The sequence below is a fragment of the Vipera ursinii genome (assembly GCF_947247035.1).
Source record: "Vipera ursinii genome assembly, chromosome: Z".
In the NCBI taxonomy this organism is placed as follows: domain Eukaryota; kingdom Metazoa; phylum Chordata; class Lepidosauria; order Squamata; family Viperidae; genus Vipera; species Vipera ursinii.
In genome coordinates this window covers 65,422,084-65,446,690 of record NC_139517.1, presented here as the reverse complement: position 1 = coordinate 65,446,690, position 24,607 = coordinate 65,422,084, and the positions used below count along the sequence as shown (strand labels likewise).

General features: G+C 42.2%; 1 protein-coding gene across 2 annotated transcripts in view; it reads left to right on the top strand.

Annotated features, from left to right (window-relative positions):
- BLVRA (biliverdin reductase A) overlaps positions 1-11,366 on the top strand; it is a 46,676-nt gene extending 35,310 nt beyond the window's left edge. For both annotated transcript variants that reach the window (XM_083377368.1, XM_083377369.1), the window contains one exon: positions 7,516-11,366. In XM_083377368.1, coding sequence (XP_083233494.1) covers positions 7,516-7,789 — 274 coding nt within the window. In that variant the 3' untranslated portion in view covers positions 7,790-11,366. The remainder of the gene's footprint in view (positions 1-7,515) is intronic.
- The last annotated feature ends 13,241 nt before the right edge of the window (positions 11,367-24,607 follow it).

The window sequence follows — 24,607 nt, the reverse complement described above, 5'->3', positions numbered from 1 at the left end:
GACCTTGCAGTGAGATGGGTTGCAAATAAATAAATAAATAAATAAATAAATAAATAAATAAATAAATAAATAATACAATAGTCCATTTGTAACTTTTCAAAGTTTTAATTATCCTTTTGCTGTTTATTTAAGTAGTTAAACTTGTATTTAAAACTTCTTTCACTAAGGATTCAAGAAAACTCACATGGTATTTTCAAATTTGTTAATCAAATGTTTCCTAATAGCTGCAAAGTAGTTAACCAATTTTTAAAAGGATCAGAAAAGGAAGTATGGAAGTTGAATGTCCTTTTGAAGGCTCTAAATGGCTATTGCCGCAACTCCCAGAGCTCTGAATCTGCTGAAGACCATTATCTTTCAGTCTTCTCACAAGGTGCAACAGCCTGGAGCACATGTCAGTGATCTCAAGTTCTCTCCTTGTCCAGAGAGGAACCACTCTACTTGCTGACTGTTCATTCCATCATAGTCTTCAGTTCTCTATTTGTTTCCTGGAAGTCACACCAAGAATGTGTCTTGAGGGGATGAACTACTGCTTTTTTCAAAGCTGGCTGAACTACCCCCTCCCATAAGGTGGCATTTATCACAGCTAGATGTAACCATGTGCTTAGTTTGACACTGGGAAGGAGAAGAGAATAGATCGAAAGGTGAGACAGAGAAAAATAATTTTTAAGTCCTCAGAAGAAAAGGTATGAGAAAGAAATGCAAAGCAAATCTGGCTTCATTATATTAGAAATCTGAGTAAAGCTCTGACAAGCTTCCAAAATTTTATTAACGCCATAACCATGTGCATTCCAAAATTCTGGTTTTGACTGTCATTAAAGCCTGACAGTTATTTTGATCACACTGGATAACTCATGACCCATCTGCTGGCTTTCTTCTTTTCCAGTTTCCAGGCAACATGGTCTGGTGACTGAGAATGCCTGGTTTTCCAAAAACTCCCACCCTATTTTCCCTGAATTTTGTCTGATAATCTGTATGAAAGAGTCCCTTCCTGATGCATTTTTTGCATTACATTTTTTGTCTTTACTATTTACTGATTGGGTTCATACAACATAGTAACTCTAAACCCGGACTAACAGAACACAGTTGCTATATTCAAACGGAATGCTGTGTCTAAGGAAAGCAACTATGTTATGGTTTAAAGTGATTCCCTGATTCATTCAATTTGATAGATCACACAAGTTCCTGAACAAAAAAATATAGAATCCTATTTCAGCCTGCTTTGGTGAGCTGTGCAAACTACTCATTACAGAGAAAGAATTAGCAGACTGACACCTAATATCTGATCTTCAACATCCTATACATCTATTCTGAAATCACTCCCATTGAGTTCACTGTGGCTAACCTTTTGAAGCAGGATTTCATCTGAAGTTCATTTTTATAGATATAATTTTATTAGTTTGTTAAAATATAAAATAGATAGATAAATGAAAATAATGGGAAAGTAAGGCAGGGTAAGGGAAAAGAAAAAGTATAGGGTAAAAGTGAAGTTCATTATAAAAAACCAAGAGCTGTTAGATCTAGACTTGAAAACCTAGCACTAAAACTCTGCCAGTTGTGACTTGACTTAATTCTATAATAATTCTGCAAACCTAAAGAAGGGGGAAAAGACAGTGGAGACTAGCAGGGGTGAGTTTTGTATCGATTTTGTAGGTCTTGGGTTTCTAGTTCAAACAGAAAAGTCATATAATAACAATTAGCTATTTAGTCACTTTCCATGAAACATAAGCAATATTAGCATGTGGTGCTAAGAGATGGGCAAAAGTATCCAACACTGAAAAAATGATGAATTGCATATTAACATATACACAAAGCAGTATTTTGAATATTGCAGGATCTGTTGCCAGCTTATCTAGGACAACAATATCTATATTGTCTTTGTAGAGCTTATGTAAACAGTTTCCGAATGTCATACTACTCTCTTAACTTTTGTCTGACATACTGTACATATAGAGCTCTAAATCTATTCTATTCTATGGCAGTTTCCTACTGGCATTATTTCAGTGATGTTATCTATTTGCAGTTGCTGAATATTTGGTAGTTCTTATTTATGGGTGTGTAACCATGACCGAAGCCTACATTTCAACATCTAACATGAGTGACTGATAAACTTAAAAGTATTGTTGATTTATTCCTGACCAAACACATGAAAATTCTTTTGGTGAGGGCACTGCAAAATGCACAAAAACAGAAGGACTAAATCAGCATGGAGAATGGCTGATGAGAATGACTGAATTAGCAGAGATGACAAAATTGTCTTGTTTAATTAAAGAAAAGACAATAACTATATTTATTACTGACTATTAAAAAATCAGTTAGTAATTTATTTATATATTATCCTTATTTCCTTTTCTTTCCTTTCTTCCTTGTCCATTTCCATTTTTCTTCACTTACTTTACTTTTCTTATTTTTTCTCTTTCAAAATTTGTATGTTTTTTATTATTTTAAAACATTTATTTAATAAAAATTATATATACAAGAAAATGTCTTTGGAGAAGCATAAACTGCAATGTGTTTTAAAGGAGGCATCACATCTAAATTAATATTCCCACAAACATAAAGAATCAGAAGTGGCCCATGAAATACCCATGAAATTTCATGATAGAGTATTTTGCTATACTTTGTGATAAACCTGCTGTGATAAGATGCCCCTTTTTCAAAAGGTATGTTATCATTGTACATTCTTTTCTCTATTTCCTAATAAAATATTCACAATCTATAGTCTCTCAAAACAGTTAACAAAAATAGATTGCAATCCCAACATCTCTTGAATCCAATATAGAAAAATATAGGAATGTACAGGTGAAACTCGAAAAATTAGAATATTGTGCAAAAGTTCATTTAAATGAAATGAACCTTTATTGTCAAAGTACAACTATGTGTACATTGAGATTAGCAGAGCCTCCCTTTGTACTCCCACCCCCCAACACACAGTGACAACAAACCCTCCATCTTACTACACCATGTGAACCAACTACACCACACACCGGCCTCCCAAGTCAATTCTGCATAAAATTCACAAAAGTTATTTCTCATTCAAAAGCCTAACAGCCCATGGATAAAAGCTGTTTTTCAGCCTGTTGGTGTGGCTGGCTATACTCCTATATCTCCTACCCGATGGTAGGAGAGTAAAAAGATACCGTCTAGTGTGTGAGTCATCCCTGAGAATTTTCCTCACTCTTCCAAGGCAACGAGCCCTGGCGATGTCATCCAGTGGTGTCAGGGGACAGCCCACAATGTCTTGTGCTGTACTCACCACCCTCTGTAATACTTTCCTATCCGCGGCTGTCAGACCAGCATACCAAACCACAATACCATACGAGAGGACGCTCTCTATAGTAGACCAGTAAAAGAGGGTCATTAGCCGTTGTTCTACCCTGTTCTTCCGCAAGACCCTGAGAAAGTGAAGCCTCTGTTGGGCCTTTCTAGCCAGCTGGGTTGTATTAACTTTCCAGGTCAGATCTTCACAGAGGTAGACTCGCAGAAATTTAAAGAAGGAAACTCTCTCCACACAGTCCTCCCCGATGTAAAGTGGAGCAGGTTCCTCCTTTTTTCTCCGGAAGTCTAGCACCATCTCTTTCATCTTGCCGATGTTCAGGTGCAAGTTGTTGTTACTACTACACCATATGGATAGTTTTTGTACCTCCGCCCTGTATGCTGTCTCTTCCCCACCTGTAATGAGATCCACCACAGTTGTATCATCTGCAAACTTAATTATCACAGTGGATGGGTCACATGATACACAGTCATATGTGTATAAAGAGTACAGGTAGGGGCTAAGCACACAGCCCTGTGGCGAGCCGGTGCAAAGCTTCAGGGGGGTGGACAAAGCAGACCTGACCCTCACTGTTTGTAACTGGTCCCTAAGAAAGTCTTGAATCCAATTGCAGATGGCAGGAGAGAATTTCAAGTCAGTCAGCTTCTTGATGAGAATGCTCGGCAAAATGGTGTTGAAAGCCGAGCTATAGTCAACAAAAAGCATCCTGACATAACTTCCAGGTTTCTCAAGATGACTTGCTACAGAGTGTAAAGCAGTAGCTATGGCATCGTCTGTCAACCTATTTCCCCTATAGGCAAATTGATGTTTATCAAAATCCAGTGGGAGGCATGTCCTGAGATGTTGGAGAAGCAGTCTTTCGAAGCATTTCATGACTACAGATGAAATGCAATAGGTCTGTAGTCGTTCAGGCACTCAACTGCGGTTTTCTTGGGGACCGGGACAATGGTAGCTGCTTTCAAGCACGATGGTACACATGCCGTTTGCAAGGAGGTGTTAAAAATCCTTGTCAGGACCCCTGCTAATTGGTCGGCACAATTCCTAACCACTATCCCCAGCACCCCATCTGGGCCTGCGGCTTTGCTGGGATTCACAGCCTTCAATACAGTTCTCACTTGGTGTTCACACAGGGTGAGTGGCTGAGAATCAGAAGGCTGGCCAGCAGAGGCTACGGGGTCTGGTCTTTTTACCTCATAGCAAGCGAAGAAGATATTCAGCTCCTCAGCCAACGAGGCATTGGTGTTAACCATGCTCCTCGTACTGCCCTTGTAGTTGGTTAAGTGCTGCAGTCTCTGCCATACTTGCCTCAGATCGTTGTCTGCTGAGTGGTTCTCCACCTTGTGTTTATATTGTTGTTTCGCCATCCTAATGCCTCTTTTGAGATTTGCCCTGGCCTCTCTGTATGTGTCCCTGTACCCTGCCTTAAGGGCAGAATCCCGGGCTCTCAGGAGTGTTCGTATCTCTGCAGTCATCCAGGGTTTACAGTTCCCGTAAACTCTAATGCACTTATCTGTTGTTACACTATCAGTGCATGTTCTAATATAAGAGAGTACAGCATCTGTATATGCATTCAGATCATGTTCTTCGAATACACTCCAGTCAGTGGTTTCAAAGCAGTCCTGCAACTGGCTGAGAGCACCCACTGGCCAGGTTTTGACCCTTTTTGTGACTGCCTGAGTTCTTTTCCTCAGAGGGACATACTTTGGGCACAACAGGAGTGAAAGATGGTCAGATGTACCCAGGTGGGGGAGAGGGAAAGCTCTGTATGCCTGTTTCAGATTGGAATACACGTGGTCTAAAGTGTTCTTTCCTCTGGTGGAAACTTGCACATATTGTACAAACTTGGGGAGAACTGTCTTCAGACAAGCTTGATTGAAGTCCCCAGCCACGACAAGAGCACCCTCTGGGTGAGTTTGCTGCTGCCTGGTGATGACGTCATACAGCTTGGAAAGTGCCATGCTGACATTGGCATCAGGTGGAACATAAACAGCTGTAATAATTACCGCAGTAATTTCTCTAGGCAGATAGAAAGGCCTACATATACTGTAACAGTCATCAGTTCCACATCTGGGGAGCAATACGTGTACACCAATCTGCTGTTGACACACATTCACAGTGTATATACACACAGTAATGCAACTTTATTTCAGTAATGCAACTTAAAAGGGGAAACTAATATATGAGATAGACTCATTACATGCAAAGCAAGCTAGTTCAAGCCGTGATTTGTCATAATTGTGATGATTATGGCTTACAGCTCATGAAAACCCCAAATCCACAATCTCAGAAAATTAGAATATTACATGCAATCAATAAAACAAGGAGTGTACATAGAACAATATCAGACCTCTGAAAAGTATAAGCATGCATATGTACTCAGTACTTGGTTTGGGCCCCTTTTGCAGCAATTACTGCCTCATTGCGGCGTGGCATGGAAGCTATCAGCCTGTGGCACTGCTGAGGTGTTATGGAAGAAGACCAGGATGCTTCAATAGCAGCCTTCAGCTCTTCTGCATTGTTTGGTCTCATGTCTCTCATCTTTCTCTTGGTAATGCCCCATAGATTCTCTGTGGGGTTCAGGTCAGGCAAGTTTTCTGGCCAATCAAGCACAGTAATCCCACGGTCATTGAACCAGATTTTGGTGCTTTTGGCAGTGTGGGCAGGTGCCAGGTCCTGCAGGAAAATGAAATCAGCGTCCCCATAAAGCTCGTCTGCGGAAGGAAGCATGAAGTGCTCCAAAATCTCCTGGTAGATGGCTGTGTTGACCCTGGACTTAATGAAGCACAGTGGACCAACACCAGCAGATGACATGGCTCCCCAAATCAACACAGACTGTGGAAACTTCACACTGGACTTCAAGCATCTTGCAGTGTGTGCCTCTCCAAATGAGATGCAAAAGTTGCTCTCATCAGAAAAGAAGACTTTGGACCACTGAGCAACAGACCCAGTCTGTTTTTCTTTAGCCTAGGTAAGACACTTCTGACGTTGTTTGTTGTTCAGGAGCGGCTTGACAAGAGGAATACAACATTTGAAGCCCATGTCCAGGATCCGTCTGTGTGTGGTGGCTCTTGATGCACTGACTCCAGCCTCAGTCCACTCCTTGTGAAAGTCCCCAACACTTTTGAGTGGCCTTTTCCTGACAATCCTCTCCAGGCTGCGGTCATCCGTGCTGCTTGTGCACCTTTTTCGTCCACACTTTTCCCTTCCACATAACTTTCTATTAATGTGCTTTGATACAGCACTTTGGGAACATCCAACTTCTTTTGCAATTACCTTTTGAGGCTTTCCCTCCTTGTGGAGGGTGTGAATGATGGTTTTCTGCACAACTGTCAGGTCAGCAGTCTTCCCCATGATTGTGATTCCTACTGAACCAGACTGAGAGACCATTTAAAGGCTCAGGAACCCTTTGCAGGTGTTATGGCTTAATTAGCTGGGACACTTTGAGCCTAGAATATTGCACCTTTTCACAATATTCTAATTTTCTGAGATTGTGGATTTGGGGTTTTCATGAGCTGTACGCCACAATCATCACCATTATGACAAATCATGGCTTGAACTATCTTGCTTTGCATGTAATGAGTCTATCTCATATATTAGTTTCCCCTTTTAAGTTGCATTACTGAAATAAATGAACTTTTGCACGATATTCTAATTTTTTGAGTTTCACCTGTAACTGTTTTGTTGTATATTTAAAGCTGCACTAGTATCATTTCTTTTTATCTGCTTTCTGGCCCCTGGGTTCCAACTACAGCTCAGGCTCACTAATCACTGTGACATGACTTTATGATTTTGTTTCAGCTTGACCCACAGTGACCAGTTCATGACTCCCACTGACAAAGGCATAACTGTACTAGTTTGGCAATATCTTTGTTTTAAAACCAGTAATTCATAGAACATCTTCAGTATACATTGGCAAATACATTATGTACTATCCATCCAAGGCTATAGAATCTATCTTTTTCTCTCCTGCTATTGAAACCACACAAGCAAAGCACACAAGTAAACATAAAGGCAATGAACCCTAGCAGTTCTGTATATTCAAACAGTACAAATAACAAACCAAGAAATGAATCTCTCCCGCTAGATGGCAATTCTTTACATAAAGTTCAAAAGCTTGGACAAATTAATGTTGACAGTTTTGCCATCTTTGTGACAGTAAGACAAATGGTTTTCTTTTAAACAATTGTTTGAAAAGTTTGGTTTCTTTCTTTTTTAAAAAAAGTCTTTCTGATTTAACTAAGGCCTCTGACTTGGATTGAAGAAAGGGCTCCCGGGATGAAACGGGATAAGAAGATCAACTTCTGTTTCAAAAGTGGGTGCTTGGAATGTCTCCCTAATGCTCCACGTTCACCAGTTGGCCTTTTCATGCAAGATCTGATCATTTTTGCCAAAAAGCTTTTGGGACAGATCCCCAAAGAGGAACTGACAGCTGAGAAAAGGCGGATTCTACTGTGTCTAGGTCTTGCCGAGGAGATTCAAATGCACTGTGAACAGCCATCAAAATTCTACTCTTGAAAGTATGTGAAAGTACAGGGTTCACCATTTTAAACTCTTTCTTGTACTACCTTTTTAACACGTTCTTTTTCTTATTTCCAGCTTCTCTATTCTATTAAGCAATATTTTTCTAACAATGTCAGGATGAATTTAATCTGGCAGCACACAAAATATATAGATTCTGTCTTGCCTTACTGCAAGCAACTTTCTAATCAAAAGCTAGTAAACAAACTGCCTGCATTTCTTCTAGAGATGCAATAGCAAAAGAGTGTCATTTTTTACAGTATTGTTGAGAAAAAATAATCTCAGCAGTAAAATATTTCTCTGAAACACTTTAAATTCTGTATTTAAGCCCATCTATATATTAGTTAAATGTTTAAACAGACAGAGTGCTGAACAGCTTTTTAAGTTTATTTTTAGCCTCTGTTCAGTATAAGTTGCTCTTTAACCCCAGTTGCATGAAATATTGAAAATGGTGCCCTTTGTTATGTTCATCTCCAATTTTTAGCTGAGGACTACAACTTAGCTTTTACAAGATAAGAAACTATATTGAAAGACTAATGAGTGAAGGAAAATTTCTGATGGGAAGGTTGTCGTTTTTTTAAAAAAAGATGTCAACTCTTTATATATCATACTGACCTGGTTTAAATATAATGTTGTGAATTATAAATTAGTCAATAAATATTATTTTTAAAAAATTGACTTAGTATAATACATGACCAACCCATTGTGCTTTACCTTGAGAATCCTAAATCCCTATAAATATAGAATCATAATTACTCTTCCATTTTTTTTCAGACTGGATTTATTTATGAAATGAAGAGTTATGCTTCAGGCTTGACATTGTTGCAGAAACTTAGATGTTTCACTAAGTATGCCTTATACCAGGGGTAGGCATCCTCGGCTCTTTTATGATTCATGGACTTCAACACCCAGAATTCCTGAGTCAGCTAGTCATAAAAGAGCCGAAGTTGCCTACCCCTGCCTTATACTGAAGTAACAGCTGAGATTCCCACATGTTGACGTAGCTACTTTTATTCCTGCAACTAATTCTATCTGAGTTTGAGACAGATCGTATTTTTATAGGAAATGGAGAAATTAATAGCACTATTTACAGCTTGCTATGCCTATAGCTACCAAACTGAATTCAGCAAAAACAAAAAATCTCTAACTGTGTTTTTATTAGGCACAATGTTTAATAATCCTTTTTTTAATTTTTGCTCTTTCCCATTTTGATCAATAATTCATTTTTATTTTAAAAAATCAAGTATCCATATTTAAAATGCCATTCTATATTTAATCCACATCAATATAATCATTTTTTTAAAGTGTGAATCTCTAAAGCTGATACCGTACGAGCAATTTCCTCTTGCTACCTTGCCATCAAACTTGACCTGAAGAATTACTAAGTGAAAAATATGGGATCAGTAAATTTCCATATACATTGGATTTTTATGTCTGGCTGGAACCTGCATTGTCAGTAGTAATGACCTCCTCCTCCTCCTCCTCCAGATAGATCTTATTAAAAGTCATAGTTTGTAATTACTTCAGATCACCTCAGGCTTAACTAGAATAAAGGTAAAGGTAAACGTTCCCCCGCACATGTGTGCTAGTCATTTCCAACTCTAGGGGCTGGTGCTCATCTCCGTTTCAAAGCCGAAGAGCCAGCGCTTGTCCGAGGACGTCTCCGTGGTCATGTGGCCGGCATGACTAGATGCCAAAGGTGCACGGAACGCTGTTACCTTTCCACCATAGAGGTCCCTATTTTTCTACTTACATTTTTATGTGCTTTAGAACTGCTAGGTTGGCAGAAGAGATAGATAGATAGGATTCAACTAATTTAACAACTGCATATGTGTGTGCACATTGGCCCACCACGTGTGAATCAACCTGCATTTGCACATGTGTGCACAGCCTGGTTTCAAATAGGCCATGGCCCAGCCCAGCCCTGCAGCCTGGGGGTTGGGGGCCCTTGGTTTACTGGATGTCATCAGTAGGTCAGACCTGCATTATTAATACTAACGATATAGAATTTTTGAATGAACAATGTATGTCATGTATGTATGTCATTTAATGGGTGAAAATTAATATTTGTAATTTCTTTCAGTGAGGGGGTTCTAAAAATATGTGTTTTTACACCAAGAATTCAGATCTGCTGTTATTTTTACAATTTCACAACTTTTAGCTTGGTAAATCCATGTCTGATCATGTATCTCACAAAAGGCTCTTGCAACCCAAATACTGTTAACATTATCTTCTCAAAATGACACCTTGTACTACAAAAATTAAAGTTTTTTTCTGCATGAATCTTATCTAGCTAAGCAAAACATCATCCATGCAAATCATAAACTAACATCAGAAAACAATTATCTGAGTTACAAAAATGTTTAAGTGAGTTTCATCAAGTCTTGTTTTGATTCATTCTTTGACATCAGCTGCTAACTTGCCTCTTAGCCTCTGATATAACCCTCATGTTTCTCATGTGTATATACTCTACTTGCTGCCTTTGTGAGCTGTTTCACACCTCTCTCTATTGACTGGGCATGACAGGATCACTCTGGTACTTGCATTGGTTCATCAATGAACTTCTTTATTTCCTCTGTAGTCAGTTTGCATGACAAAGGTGGCTCATATACACCTTCAAACCAATCAATCAACTGCAGAAGAGTGGATGCTTTGGTGTTGATTAAAGGCATTTTTCTTGCACATATTGTAAAATCTCCCAGCGCCTCATCATCTGCATCCCTCAAGTCAATGATCTTTTGCACACCAGCTCTCGTATCTTGAATATCATCTGAACACAAGAGTATCTGGATTATCATTTCATTGAAAGCATACCATGCTGAGCGCTGAATGGTTGGTAAAACGTGATCTAATACAGCGTTTTTTTACAGTCTGACTTGCTACAGCTGGAACAACACATGTGGTGGGCCTTCAATCCAGGAATGTTTTACTTTGATGTTAAACCAACAAAGGTAGTGCACACCAATGATGTATTCCACGATCATTCTTAAATTTTTGGAGAGTTTTGCCTTTAAAGCCTTGCCATCTAAGCTGGATGCAATCACATCAACCATAGCGGCTGGGTCCAGGTAGTGATATGAGGCGGTGGCTGCCTCGTTGATCATCCTGATCACTGGCATATGGGGAATGGGAAGGTTGCTCTCCGCTTCTCATCTCTAGCTCCTTGAACTTTTCCACCAACTTTTCCACTGACTGACTACGAGCTGTGGACAGGTATTTCTACTCACCTGAGTCCTCAGTGGCAGACAATTTGGTATTTCTCCACCAATCTGGGGAATGCGATATGCGGGAATCTCTTCGTGGTAGCTCAACCTCATCTGCTTTTGAAGCACTTGAGGGTGGCAAGGCTGTCTCAAGTGTCTGGAGTCTCCATTGGGCTGGGTCCATCAGCTGTCCTCGCAACTTGGCTTTTGCCCCAGCTGGGAGTCCTGAAAAAGCTCCTTCTCCACCAGCTCGCTGGCTGTCACTCCCCCCACTGGAGTAGCAGCTGCTGCTGTGGTGCTGGCTTCAGGCGTCCTCTCTTTCTGCATGCTGAAACCTTCCCCGAATATTTGTTGGCTTATCCCTCTATTCTAGGGACAGCGACTGGTGCTTGGGACCCCTAGATAATTTGGAAAGTTGGAGATTCTGGCTTAATGTCATGGTTCCGACAGATGAAACTCTTCAAAGACCTGCAAGACATTGTTTACCTTAAAGAATCTTTATTTGAGAAGCATAACTTTGGCACTTACATAGTCAAAGCCAAAATCTGAATTCCCCTACCCTGAGCACACAGTATCAAAGCACAATTCCCTCCTCTAATTCACAGTCATAAATCACATTCTCCAATTAGTTTGAAATGCAGGCTCGCCTTCCAGTTCTCCAGCCCACCAATTCTTATCATCTCTTATTTCAAAAACCTTGGTACTCACACTAGTTACAGTATTGTTTTTTTTAATTCAAGTTTTATTGGTTTTTCAATATTTACATTTACATATATTTGTGAAGCAATATGGTGGTTGGGTAGTCAAAAGTAACAAATAACAAGTTGTAAATAGTTCAGGTTGCATCAATAAAGATTCCTTCTCTGATTCCCTTAGTTTTCACATAGTCAAAGTGATCAAGTTAGTACATTTCTAGATATGACCTAATAAATTAAGAAAGTTTTCAATGTAATTGAGACTAATACATATCAAAATCCTGTTTTTAAGTTTTACCTAATTGCAATAAAATACTCTAAAGTGGCCTATAATATACAGAAGAAAGCTTACTTTTTGGGTAACCTACAATTCCCTATTTCAGTAAAGAATAATCCTCTTGTTTACAAAACTTACATTGTTCATTTAACAGTAAATTCTAGTTTTCATCTTAACAAATCACCAATTGTTAGAAAAGATTTTTTGTCTTAACCAATCAACACTTATTAAAATACTATCTTATATTATAAGATTCTAAATTCTATAGTATAATTCTAAGTTTTATTCTAAAAGCTTAATTCTGTTTTCCTTTAAAAATCTAAAACCTGAATATGAAATCACTTTATATTTTATTTTTTAAGATTCCCCTTAGTCCATCAAAAGATTTTTTAAGTTCTGTCCTTACAAATCCAAAAAAAGAGACAAGTCTCAATCTTTAAATCTAACTCTCGCCTTCCTTTTGTGCCAATCAGGCTTCTATCTTAGTGTCTTTAAATTCTCAAATGTGTCTCCCTTTCTTCCTCCACCTCTTATTTGAATCCACGGAGACCATCCAAATGACAGTTTTGCCAAGCTGGTGTCCTCTTTATAATCATTGATATATTGCTTTAATGGCTCAGTTTTTGATGTTTGAAGTAATTTTGTTCCATTTCCATCTGAGTTAGGTAGAACGTAGTAGCTCATCGCGTCCGCAGATAATTGCCTGGCCGCCCTGTTTTGGGTGACTCACTCCCTCCTTCATTGGGAGGAGAGGGAGGAGCCCATGGAAGGGCGGGCCGAGGAGTTTAGTCATCATCTGGCGGATAATCGCTCATTTAAGCTTTAAGGCTTAAAATGTTATTCCCCCAAGTATTTAAAAGCTGTTTTTTCAAAAAAGGGGGGGAGAAAATTTTCAGAAAAGTCCCACAGGCAGGCAATTAGGGGGATAAGAAAGGAAAGGTCTCACCCAAGACATCCAGATTGCTTTGTTGTGCTAGATAGTACTTTTGGCTTTCGGCAGGGAATGCCTTAATGATGGGCCATGTTGATGGCCGCTCTCTTCTTCTTTAGGCCAAAAGGAGCTGCTCCAGATTCAGGTGGAGGGCTGCCACCCTTCCACAATCACAGGAGGGCCTCCTTGTGGTGGTCACCCCTCCAGGGCGACTTTGGACCCTTTTCAGGGTCCTTCAAGATTGGACGTCAGGGAGGGAGCTCTCTCTGCACGTCCGAAAGCACCGCGTGTGCAAACCAGACGTCCACTAGTTACAGTATTGTTATGTCTAATTAAACTCCTATGCACATTCCTTCTCCTTCCCCACAGTATCATCTAATTCTAACTCTAAGAGTAAAACACAAGAAGGAAAATGGTTGCAACTCCATATGTTGTCAAAGGAAAAACATCTGATGTTAGCAGCATTGACACTTGATTCTAGAATTCTTAAAGGGAAATTGCAGTACTTAGTACAATGGAAGGGATATTCACCATCTGAAGGCACTTGGGTGAAGTCTAGCGATGTGAAAGCTGACAGACTCATTAGGTGTTCTATAGGAAACACCCTAACAAACTGAGAGGCAGCCCCTAACATATGCTTTTGTTTGCATTACAGGATCTGTCCTTTTTGTAAAGGGGGTTGGATGTCAGTGCTGCTAACATCGGATGTTTTTGCTTTGACAACAGTTAGAGATGCAACATTTTCTTCTTATGTTTTACTTTTAGAGTAGATGATGCTGGGGGGATGAATGTACATGAGAGTTTAGTTAGACATAATACTGGACCTAGTGTGTGAACCAAGGTTAATGAAATAAGAGATTATAAGAATTGGCAAGCTGGAGAACTGGAGGGAAAGCCTGCATTTCAAACTAATTGGAGAATGTGATTTATGACTGTTAATTGGAGGAGGGAATTGTGCTTTGATAGTATGTGCTCAGGGAAGGGGAATCCAGTTTTTGGCTTCGATTGTGTTAGTGCCAATGCTATGCTTCACAAAGAAAGATTCTTTAAGCCAAACAATGCCTCGAAGTTCTTTGAAGAGTTTCATCTGTCAGAACTATGACAGCCAAACCCCTGGGCGGACTACACAGAGAGCAGTTTCATGCTGCTGCAGATGAAATACCTACCACCTTTTGGCCGTTGGAGGAATTATTTTTCTTAATTTTTTCCCCTCAGGTGTTTCTTGGGGGGGCAGCATGTGCTGCCTCTGAGGGATGCCCCCCTCCCCTCAGGAGACAGCAGCTGAGTCTGGTGCAAGTCATGCCCCAGGACTAACCACGTGCCGTTCCCCTGTTGGGGCAGCAGAGGCCAGGGGTCTTCTCCCCAGAGCAGCGTGAGCTGAGTGAAGAGTCACCTTCACTAGTGTTTCCGTGGAAATTGAAAATCCATTGAAAAAAGTTGCCAGAACACTGTTCCATGCGTTGTATGACCCCCCCCAAAAGCCCTGCTTCTCTCAGTTCCAAAGTAGACAAAAACATGTTTAATTAACCTGCAATAACTATAAATCACAAGCAATCCAACTTCATTTTCACTTGTCAGTACTTTAAATATTGAAAATATATTATCTATTATTATTTATTAAATTTGTTTGCCACCCATCTCACTGTGAGGCAACTCTAGCTTTATTTCTGATAAGCTAATTCTGAATATGGAGGAGTTGTTTTAAGAATATTTACTTACTCACCCAGGTTTAAAGAAAATTGCATTATAGGCTAGGTAGCTTCTGTTCTATGCTCTTCCAGCTGTTTCTTCAGAAACTCTAGTCTGGCTTAGAAATGGGTCTATGCTGGTGCTCATTCCTGTCTTTGGCCGCTAATTGGACTGGTCCTTTAACTACTTCTTTCTCTTCCCACAGTGTCTGACCTTTTCTTTTTCCTCTTCACTGATCCCTATGCCTTTCCAGATGTTCAAATATAGATGGTTTTACCTCCCCTTTTAAATATCCTTTGAGACAAATGCAAAATCTTTCTTTGCTCTCTTGTTCCTTTATGAGACCATTGTAGAGCTGATAGTACAAAGGAAGAAAATAAGGAACAGATTGGTCCCCCCCCAACTATTTTCTATAGCTCCATGCAAATTGTGGAATAACTGGTAATTCAACTTCAGAAATACAAATTAGCAACATTCCAATGTCATAACTTAAACATGTTTTAAATAGAAAGAAAGGAAGGGAAGCTTTGCCGTACTATGAGCAGGCACTGGGAAACAAAAGGGAACATATTTCACAGAATTGAGTACTGGCAGTCCTCAGCCTACAAACTTCATTTAATGACCATTCAAATTTACAACAGCAGTGAAAGAAGTGACTTATGTCCGTTTTCCCCACTTACGACTGGTGTGGCATCTTCCATGGGTCACGTGATCAAAATTCAAATGCTTGGCAACTGACTCATATTCCTGACGGTTGTATTATCCCAGGGTCATATGATCATCTTTTGTGACCTATCAAGCAAACTCAATGGGAAAATCAGATTCACTTAATGATCACATTACTAACTTAAGAACTGCAATGATTCGCTTAACAACTGTGACAAGAAAAATGATTAAAATCTGCAAAACTCACTTAAAACAGAAATTTTGGGTTCAGTTGTGGTTGTAAATTACTACCTGTAATTGTCCAAAAGTTATGTAACGGCAGTTATAAAGGATGAATGGAGCAGGAACATCTAGGATTGAAAATAGCTCATTGACTGACTATCATCTTTCCCCAGCAAACGTCTTCCCAGTGCCAACACATTCAAACCTCACAGTCACCTCTCTAATTAGTAATCTGCATCTTGCATCCAGCATTTAGCAAGCTAGTGGAGGTTCATTAGAGTGGACCATCAGCATCCAACTAATCTAATCCACTGTGTGGGATGGTGCCTATGGAGAGGGACGTAGTGTGAGGGACTAAAGTGAAGCAGCAATTTCCCAGGAAGGAGGGAGCATATTCCAAGGAGGAGGGCAATACAATCCAGAGTATGATAAGAGATGGAGGAAGAGAGTTAGGATAACTATTCTCTGGAATCTGCCAGGTTATATCATTTGGGGTGCTAGTAGTAAAGGATTAGTACTGTAAGATTCTATTGGATGTGAGCTAATAAATTGCTAAGCACATTTGATTTGTGCTTAGATTGTAAGCCGCCCTGAGTCTTCGGAGAAGGGTGGGATATAAATGGGATTAAAATAAAATAAAATAAATAAATAAATATTTCAACTTTGGCTGGATTCTTCTATGTTGTTCTTGGGCTGGGCCTGACATCCACTCACCATCCACTGCTGAATGTACCTCTACATTTTCATAAGAAATATAGACAAGGCAATTTCAGCAATAGACATCCAAAAGCACTGATCATCTGCCATATTCCAGAGGCCATTTCAAAGCACCAGGTTTAAAACTTTCCTTTAACACCAAATTATGCATTGTAAAGATCGCTTGGAGGTGAGAGATACTTCCAATGTAATCTACCAAATCCCCTGCATGGATTGCCACTGTGACTATGGAGGACAGACGTGGAGGAAGCTAATCACTAGACTGCAAGAACACCAGTGAGCGGTCAGACAAGCAGACTCAAACTCATTGGAAGCCTCACACTGCAATGAACAAGGACATACATTCTATTTTACAGCTACTAAGATTGTTGGATGAGCAGGCACAAAAGCAGCCAGGGAAGTGATTGAAGCCTGGGAATCAGGCCCCTCATCAGTCAACAGGAGTGCTGATTTACCACCAGCCAATCAAGTACTTAGAAGGCAAGGGCTGGGCAGCACAAGCAAACGACAGCCAATGACTTAAAAGCCAGCCATCAACACACCCCAATCAACATCTAAAAAGCCACTTACAACTGGCACCATATAAATACCACACACAGAACAGCACACACTCTGCTAGAGAGCAGCTCCCTGAAGATGGGCTCCAGCATGAGTCTGAAAGCTCGGAACACAAAAACCTCTGGGCCCAGTGACTGACCAAGGTTGGATCCAGACACACTATTTTATCTTACTCTTATCTTCACTCTCTCTTACCGATTATATTTTATTCTATGTTTTTGCAGTGTAATTATTTTATCTCATTACATTGTGTCTTACCTCATTTTATGATATTTTACTGTGGCTGATGCTCATATGGTCAACTGACTAATCAGTAAAGTATATCATATCCTATATTCTGAAGTTGCCCAAGTTTGAAAATTAAAATTGTTGGCTTTCAGTAATTAAGACAATAAATAAATATAATGATACAGCTTCTGATCTGAAAACCTGAATCCTCTCTTATTAATGGATAATTACATTTTCTCTAAAGATTTTCCCAGAATTGAAAAACCTCAATACCTGGAAAGATTCTGGAAAAGATAAGCAAGGAATCAGAGGCAAAAAAAGTCATAATCAAAAGCTAAGGTCCAAAAGAACCTTACTTTTTTCACCACTGAATTTCATTTTGTTAGATAGCACCCAATGTTCAAGTCTGTCAAGATTCTTCTGTATCTTAAGCCTATCTTCTGGAGTATTGGCTATTCCTGCCAGCTTTGTGTCATCTGCAAATTTGATGAGTTCCCCTTCTATCCCTTCATTCAAATCATTGGTGAAGATTTTGAGGAGCACTGGGCCCAGAACAGAGCCCTGGGGCACCCCACTACACACTTCCCTCCATGTAGATGCAGTTCCATTGAGGACCATACCATGAGTACAACCGGTCAGCCAGCTACGAATCCATCTGGTGGTGATGCTGTCTAACCCACATTTTTCTATCTTATCAAGTAGTAGGTTGTGGTCTACTTTATCAAATGCCTTACTGAAGTCTAAGTAAATTATATCCACAGCATTCCTCTGGTCCACTAATTTTGTCATATGATCAAAGAATGCAATAAGATTTGTCTGGCATGATCTGTTTTTGACAAACCCATGTTGGCTTTTGGTAATGACTTTGTTTGTCTCTAGGTGTTTGCTGATTTATTTATTTATTCAATTTCTGTTTGAAATGGAGTTTTATGGTAGTTTCACAGGGCAATTCTATACTTTTTTTACTTGAAAAAGATCAACTATGGAAAATTATAGTTAGGAATGGAGGAATTATATACAGTACTATAAGAGCTGAGATAAAGAAAAATGCATCTTTTTTCATCCTCCCAGTATTTGGCCACTCAGAGTTGCTCAGTCCACTCTGCTTTCCCCTGAAAAAAGCACTATTTTGAAGTACAGAGTGGTTTAATTCAGGGCTTTTCCTGTGGTAGATTGGCACCTGGCAGGTGGTAGCGGGGGAGGGGAATGAGCTGAACCGGTGGCAGCACCGCACAAGCCTGTGTGAGAGATGGCTGGAGCTGCAGGTCTGTCAGGACTCAGCGGAAGTGCCAGGATCAGTGCCTGGGTCCAGCTGGAGCTTGGCGCTGATCCTGGTGCTTCTGCTGAGCTCAGAAGAAGCACCGATCAGCTGGAATGTGGCGGCATCTCCAGAGTCTTGTGATTCAGATGCTTGGCAACTGATTCATATTTATGACGGTTACAGTGTCCCAGGCTCATGAGAAGTGACCAAAACCTGCTGCAACCACCCAGTAGACGGGGGGGGGGGGGAATAAAAACCAAACACTTCACCCCCATTGCCAATCCTCAACAGAAATGCTCACAATGAAAACCTCAGACAGGAGGAAGAGTGTTGCCGGGTGGGCAGGCAGGTGTCTTGCTCGGCTGTGGCTCGGGGGGCACTTTTTTCAGTGCCATTGTGCCATTATAACTTTGAACAGTCACTAAGCAAACTGTTGTAAGTTGAGGACTACCTGTACTTCATCACTTTTTTCCTTTTTTTTGACACCTTGCTAGGCCAGAGCTTTTCAACCTTTTCATCCGAGTACCACCAGTTGCCTAGCAATGTGTCAAAAACTTGATGACCAAAAAAAAAAAGGAAAAAAGTGATGAAGTACAGGTAGTTCTCAACTTACAACAATTCGCTTAGTGACTGTTTGAAGGCACTGGAGCCTGGCACTGATCCTGGTGCTTCCGCTGAGCCCTGAAGAAGCGCTGATCCTGGTCCTTCCGCTGAGCCTTGACAGCCCTGCAGCTCCAGCCATCTCTCGCTCAGGTTTGTGTGGTGCTGCCACAGGTTCAGCTCATTCCCCTCCCCTGCTACCACTTGTCTAGGATGGGCGTGTACCACCTGCCAAGTGCTAATGTACCACAGGTGTTACCTGTACCACTGGTTGAAAAGCCCTTTGCTAGGCAACTGGTGGTACTTGTTAGATGTTTAGTGCCAGCCATTGGCAGTTCCCCAAAAGGGTCATCAGATAGAGGCAAAGAGGTTTCTTTGCTTCCACTGATGAGCCAAGGGTCTCAGACCCACAGCCCCATTGGTGAGAGTGTTTTATGGTCAAGGAGGGGCCAAGACCCCCCATAAATACCTCTGCACGAGGGGCTGCTCTTTGTTCTAGCTTCTAGCTTCTCTGATTCTCTTCTTTGTTCCAGTCCTATCTCTACTCCTAACCTCTATTTTAGTCATGTAATACTAGCTTGTTTTGTTTTATTTTATTTCTCTCTTACATGCAGGCATGAATGCTTTCATGCCAAGTATTTCTTTCTCTTTGATCTATCATGAATAAAGCTAAATATGATTGCATCTCTGCGTGATGCCTTTGCTTGGAAGCTCCTTTAACGATTCATCGTGAGAATACCTCACAAGTTGGTAGGCAGAGGATGGTTTAAAGGAAAGCTTCCAAGCTTGCAGAAAATTTGAAACTGAAATGGATGGCCGGAGATCCCAGATCGTTACCAGAAGTCATCGATCGAAGACAGCCTCCCCGCCTACATCCAAGACTTCAGTTCCTGAGGCAACCTCAGCTGCAGATGAAAGCGCAAATGACCTTCATTCCGTCAGAGGATCCAGCAGAGCGTCCAGGACCCCTTCACATGCCTCTCTACAACTGAACGCCACAGAGGAGAGCATACAAGGTTTGCAAACTGTCCAAGGCTGCTCAGATGCTGCAGAGACGGACCTGGCTGAGACCAAACGCCGCGTGAGTAAACTGACTGCACAGGAACGTGAAGAGCTGCTTAAAGAGATCCTTGCAATGCAGGGGAAAGGGAGGGGGAAGGCAGCCCAGGAAACCGAAGAGACCACGAGGCTCCCAAATATGGCGCCTGCCACCCTTAGTGACCCCGGGACCCCAGGGCTTTTGGCGGGAACCCCCCCTCCCAGCCGTGAGCTACAGCTTCCGGGGGCAAGCGGAAACAAGATGGCTCCACCCACGTGGTCTGGCACAGGAAACAAGATGGCGGCCCCCACACGGTCTAACAAAGACTTGACTTCTTTAAGTCTGGAAAGCCAGCAATCTCTGGCTTCCAACCAAAATAGCCTGCAGTCACTGGCATCCAGCCTGAATGACATGCAATTCCTGGCATCCGAGCAAGACAGCATGCATATTCCTGATTTCTCCCCCCCACAAAGCCTTAAATGCTATGATAGCAATGAGATTTGCCCAGCCAAAACTGTTACAACGGCTCTCCAGACAGCCATGCAAGCTCTGGCCACTGCCTTAGAGGCTAGCAAGACAGCGGCCACACAGACATCGGGGGTGCCCACCCCCCCTCCAAGGCCTCCCATCCTCTCCCCAGAGCCCAACTGCCGGGGGGAATCCAGCCTGCAGCCTCCCAACAATCAACCCCTGCGGCCTCCCACCTTCTCTTCAGGTCTTCAGAACCAGCAATGGGCTCCTCAAGGCAAGCCAGGCAATGATGAAAATCCATGTGGTTTTAATTCTCGGGAGGATCCATTCAAACAACCCCGGGCTGGTAAATCTGGGCTCCGCCCCCCCAATGCCTCATGGGAAGAAGGGAGAAACCCTGAACAACGCCCTCCCCCTGATCACATGGTCTCCGAGCACGCCCATATGGAATTGCTAAATAAGCAACAAGAAAAAAGAGTGTCCCCTTTCAATGCAGAAACAGCTTCAGGAGTAAGCGTTTTTCCGCTTCCTTTTACATCAATGCCCATCTCAGAATTTTTTAAATATGGGTCTGAGTTCCTGGTCACAGACCTACCTAGTGATTTTAAAAAACTGCAAATAGCAGGAGAAAATTATAGCAGTTGGAGTAAAGATATACAGCTATATCTCTTAAAGCATGGGATTCTACAGATGGTTCGAAAACCACCCCCTTCCCCATGGGGACGTCAAGAAGAGCTGCTACACTTGCAGGCTTATTCTGCTCTACTCAGTTCCCTGGATAATAACTCGTTCCCTAGTATCCCAGCTGGTCTCAGAGCTGCTCAGGTCTGGGAATTGTTATTCAAATTATTCAACAGCGATACCATTGGTTCCATCACCAGATATACAACTGAGCTTTATACAACCAAACTGAAATTTGGTGCCAGCATGCCTGAACATCTTGCAAAATTAAAGGCACTCAGGGCAGAATTGATTTCCAGAGATTTTCCTGTATCTGATGTCAGCATGCTCTCCATAATTTTTACTTCTCTAGACAGGAGTTGGAGCAATTTCATTGTTTCACTCGAAGCTGTCAAGAGGGAAGATATAAATCTGTCCTACCTCACAGGGAGACTGATTGAAGAAGATCGGAGAAGGAGAAATGCTGGGGAATACACTAGAGTCACCACTCAGCAAGCCAGAAGGGGGCGCCACAACTCAGAGCAAATTAATGCTCTGCTTAAATGTTTCATCTGTGGCTCTGAGGAGCACCTCAAGAAAGACTGCCCCCATCAACATCAAGCCCCTAAACGTGGTCCCAATCAAGTAAGAGGGAAGGGGCAAGTAAGGGGGCGTGGCAGGGGCAAAGGACATTCACTGCATACTTGTTCCCTCACCCCCACAACAAAGGCTGATAGCTCCACTGACTTATGGTTACTGGACTCTGGAGCTTCTTCTCACATTACTAATATGAGTCAAGGTTTTAAAAGGTTAAAGAAAATTACCTCATCTGTCAAGGTTGCAAACGGTGATACTGCCTCGGTTGTTGGGGAGGGTTTCGTTTCTCTACCTGGACTTGGAAAAGTAGAGGGTGTCTTGCACGCGCCTTCTATAGCCAACAACCTTTTGAGCATCACCAAATTGTGTGACGATGACAAAGTGGAAGTCCTATTTCGCAAGGGGGGAGGTCATGTCACCCGAGACCAGAAGGTCATTGGAAATATTACAATAATAAATGGCTTGCCATATTTTTCTCCCAAGGCACCACAACCTGCCCCAAGGCTTTCCAAGGGCAGTGTGGGCAAGGAGCCTGAATCTCAGCAGGCACCTACACCACCACTCAAAGCAACAAGAGCCAAGAGAGTGTCCATGGGAAAGCCAATGCACAATAAGTGCGTCCACCTCATGCACAGAAGGATAGGACATGCAAGCTTCCCTGTAGTTAAAAAGATGGGAGAGTTTGCTGAGGGAGTCCAGCTCAAGGACTGTGACGTGTTTCTGGACTGTGCCGTTTGCAAGAAAACAAAGAGAAAAGCTGCTCCAACATCAAAGGTGTCATCCCGTAAGACCCAATACCCTTACCAACTAGTACATGTTGATTTGGTTGGGCCTTTTACACCATCCCTAGGAAAGAAAAGGTATTTTCTCACTGCCGTTGATGATTTTTCACGTTACGGCCACGTATATACTCTCACAGAGAAATCTGAAGCCTTTGACGCCATAAAGTCGCTGTACAACTTCGTAGAGACCCAGTACAAGACCAAGATCGCACAATTGCAGAGCGATCGTGGGGCTGAGTTCATGTCTCAGAAGTTCCAGGACTGGGTAAAGCATAAGGGCATCCGCCATTTTCTAACTGCACCGTTCACCCGTCGCAAAATGGTGTAGCTGAGAAAAGGAATGGAATCCTGCAAACCATGATGCGTAGTCTGATTGCAGACGCGGGTGTCGCAGAATCATACTGGGGGGAGGCAATTCATTATGCCAATTACACTTTAAACCGCACCTGGAGCAGTGTTGTGAACCAGACCCCATATTTCCTGGTTCACGGTAGGAAACCAAATCTGGCACATTTGCGTGTGTTTGGTTCCTATGCATGGGTGCATATCCCCAAGCAGCTACGGAAGAAGGGGAAACCTGTTTCTCAGAGACTAAGGTTCTTGGGCTATGCTCCTGGCTCCAAGGCCTATCGTTTCCTGGGAGAAGGGGGCAGGCCTGTGACTTCCCAATCTGCCTCTTTCGAAGAGGATTCCAATTGGACCCAGATCCACTCAAATGATCTGAGCCCATATGCCAACCGACCCAGCAAGGACACACCGACCGCGACATCACCAGAGGCGACCTCGTACCCTGCCACCGACGAAAGTGAGGAACAAGATGAAGATGCGTCCAGTCCCACGGAGGAAGACACGCCATCTTCACCCCCAGCGACACCTCAGAGACCCGCGGAAGAAAAGAGCGATGAGTGGCAGAAGGTAAGGAGGTCAAAGCGGTCCAACAAGGGGGTCCCGCCAAAGAGAATTGACATTGGCCACATAGCGTCTGTCAACAGCGTTGTGGTCACCCCAAAATCCTTCTCTGACATCCAGGAGCTGCCCATCGAAGAGCAAGAGAAATGGCAGCTCGCGATGGAGAAGGAAATGCAGAGCCTGAAACAACTCAAGGTCTTCACCCCCCAGCAACCTCCAAAGGAGAGGAAAGTCATTGGCACAAGGTGGGTTTACAAGGCAAAACCACTTGCCAATGGCCTCTACCTATATAAGGCTCGTTTGGTAGCCCAGGGCTTCGCTCAGCGTTATATGGAGGACTACTCGGAGACTTACTCTCCAACCGTTCGGGCAGAGAGCGTCAAGGCCGCCCTCGTGACTGCAGCCGCTCTGGGAGAAGAAGTCTTCCAATTCGACATCCAGACGGCTTACCTCCACGCCAACTTGGACCGGCAGATCTACGTGAGGGCCCCACCTGGCTACCAGCAAGAAGGGGGAAATACATGGTTGCTTCACAAAGGGTTATATGGTCTTAAGCAGTCAGGGAAATTATGGTATGACTGTCTTAGAAAGAGTTTAGAACGAGTTGGTTTCCATACATCTCATGCAGACCAATGTGTTTTCACACGCAATTCCAAGGGTACCACAGAACGGGTGTTAGTTTATGTGGACGATCTATTATATGTAGGGCCAAACAAGAAAGGGTGTGATGAATTTGCCAAGGCCCTGGAAGAAAAGTTTACTCTGAAGTCTTTGGGGCGGGTTGACAAGTACTTGGGTGTGCATATTTTGGCCACTAAGGGGGGGTTCGCTCTATCTCAAAAAGAAAAGATAGAGGAATTACTGGCCAAATGCAAAATGACAGAATCTAATCCTACGCATAGCCCAATGCAAACCGATTTTTACAACCACACCCATAAGGACGGTCCTGAGTTCACAGATAACACGCTTTACAGATCTGTGATTGGCTCCTTGCTATACATCAGCAATTGGAGCAGACCTGACATAGCTTTAGCTGTGAATCTATTGTCCAGGCATGTGGAACACCCAAAGCAATTCCACTGGACTGCTGTTAAAAGGGTGCTTAGATACCTAAAGGGCACAGCTGATGCCCTCCTTATGCTAGAACCAGAGAAGGGGAAGACGGCCCAGCTCTCCGCTTACTCAGACGCAGACTGGGCTGGCGACACCAAAACTAGACGGAGCACTTCCGGTTTTCTCATATTGCTAAATGGCTGCCCAGTACATTGGAATGTTAGGCAGCAAAAATTTATTTCTTGCTCCACGGCCGA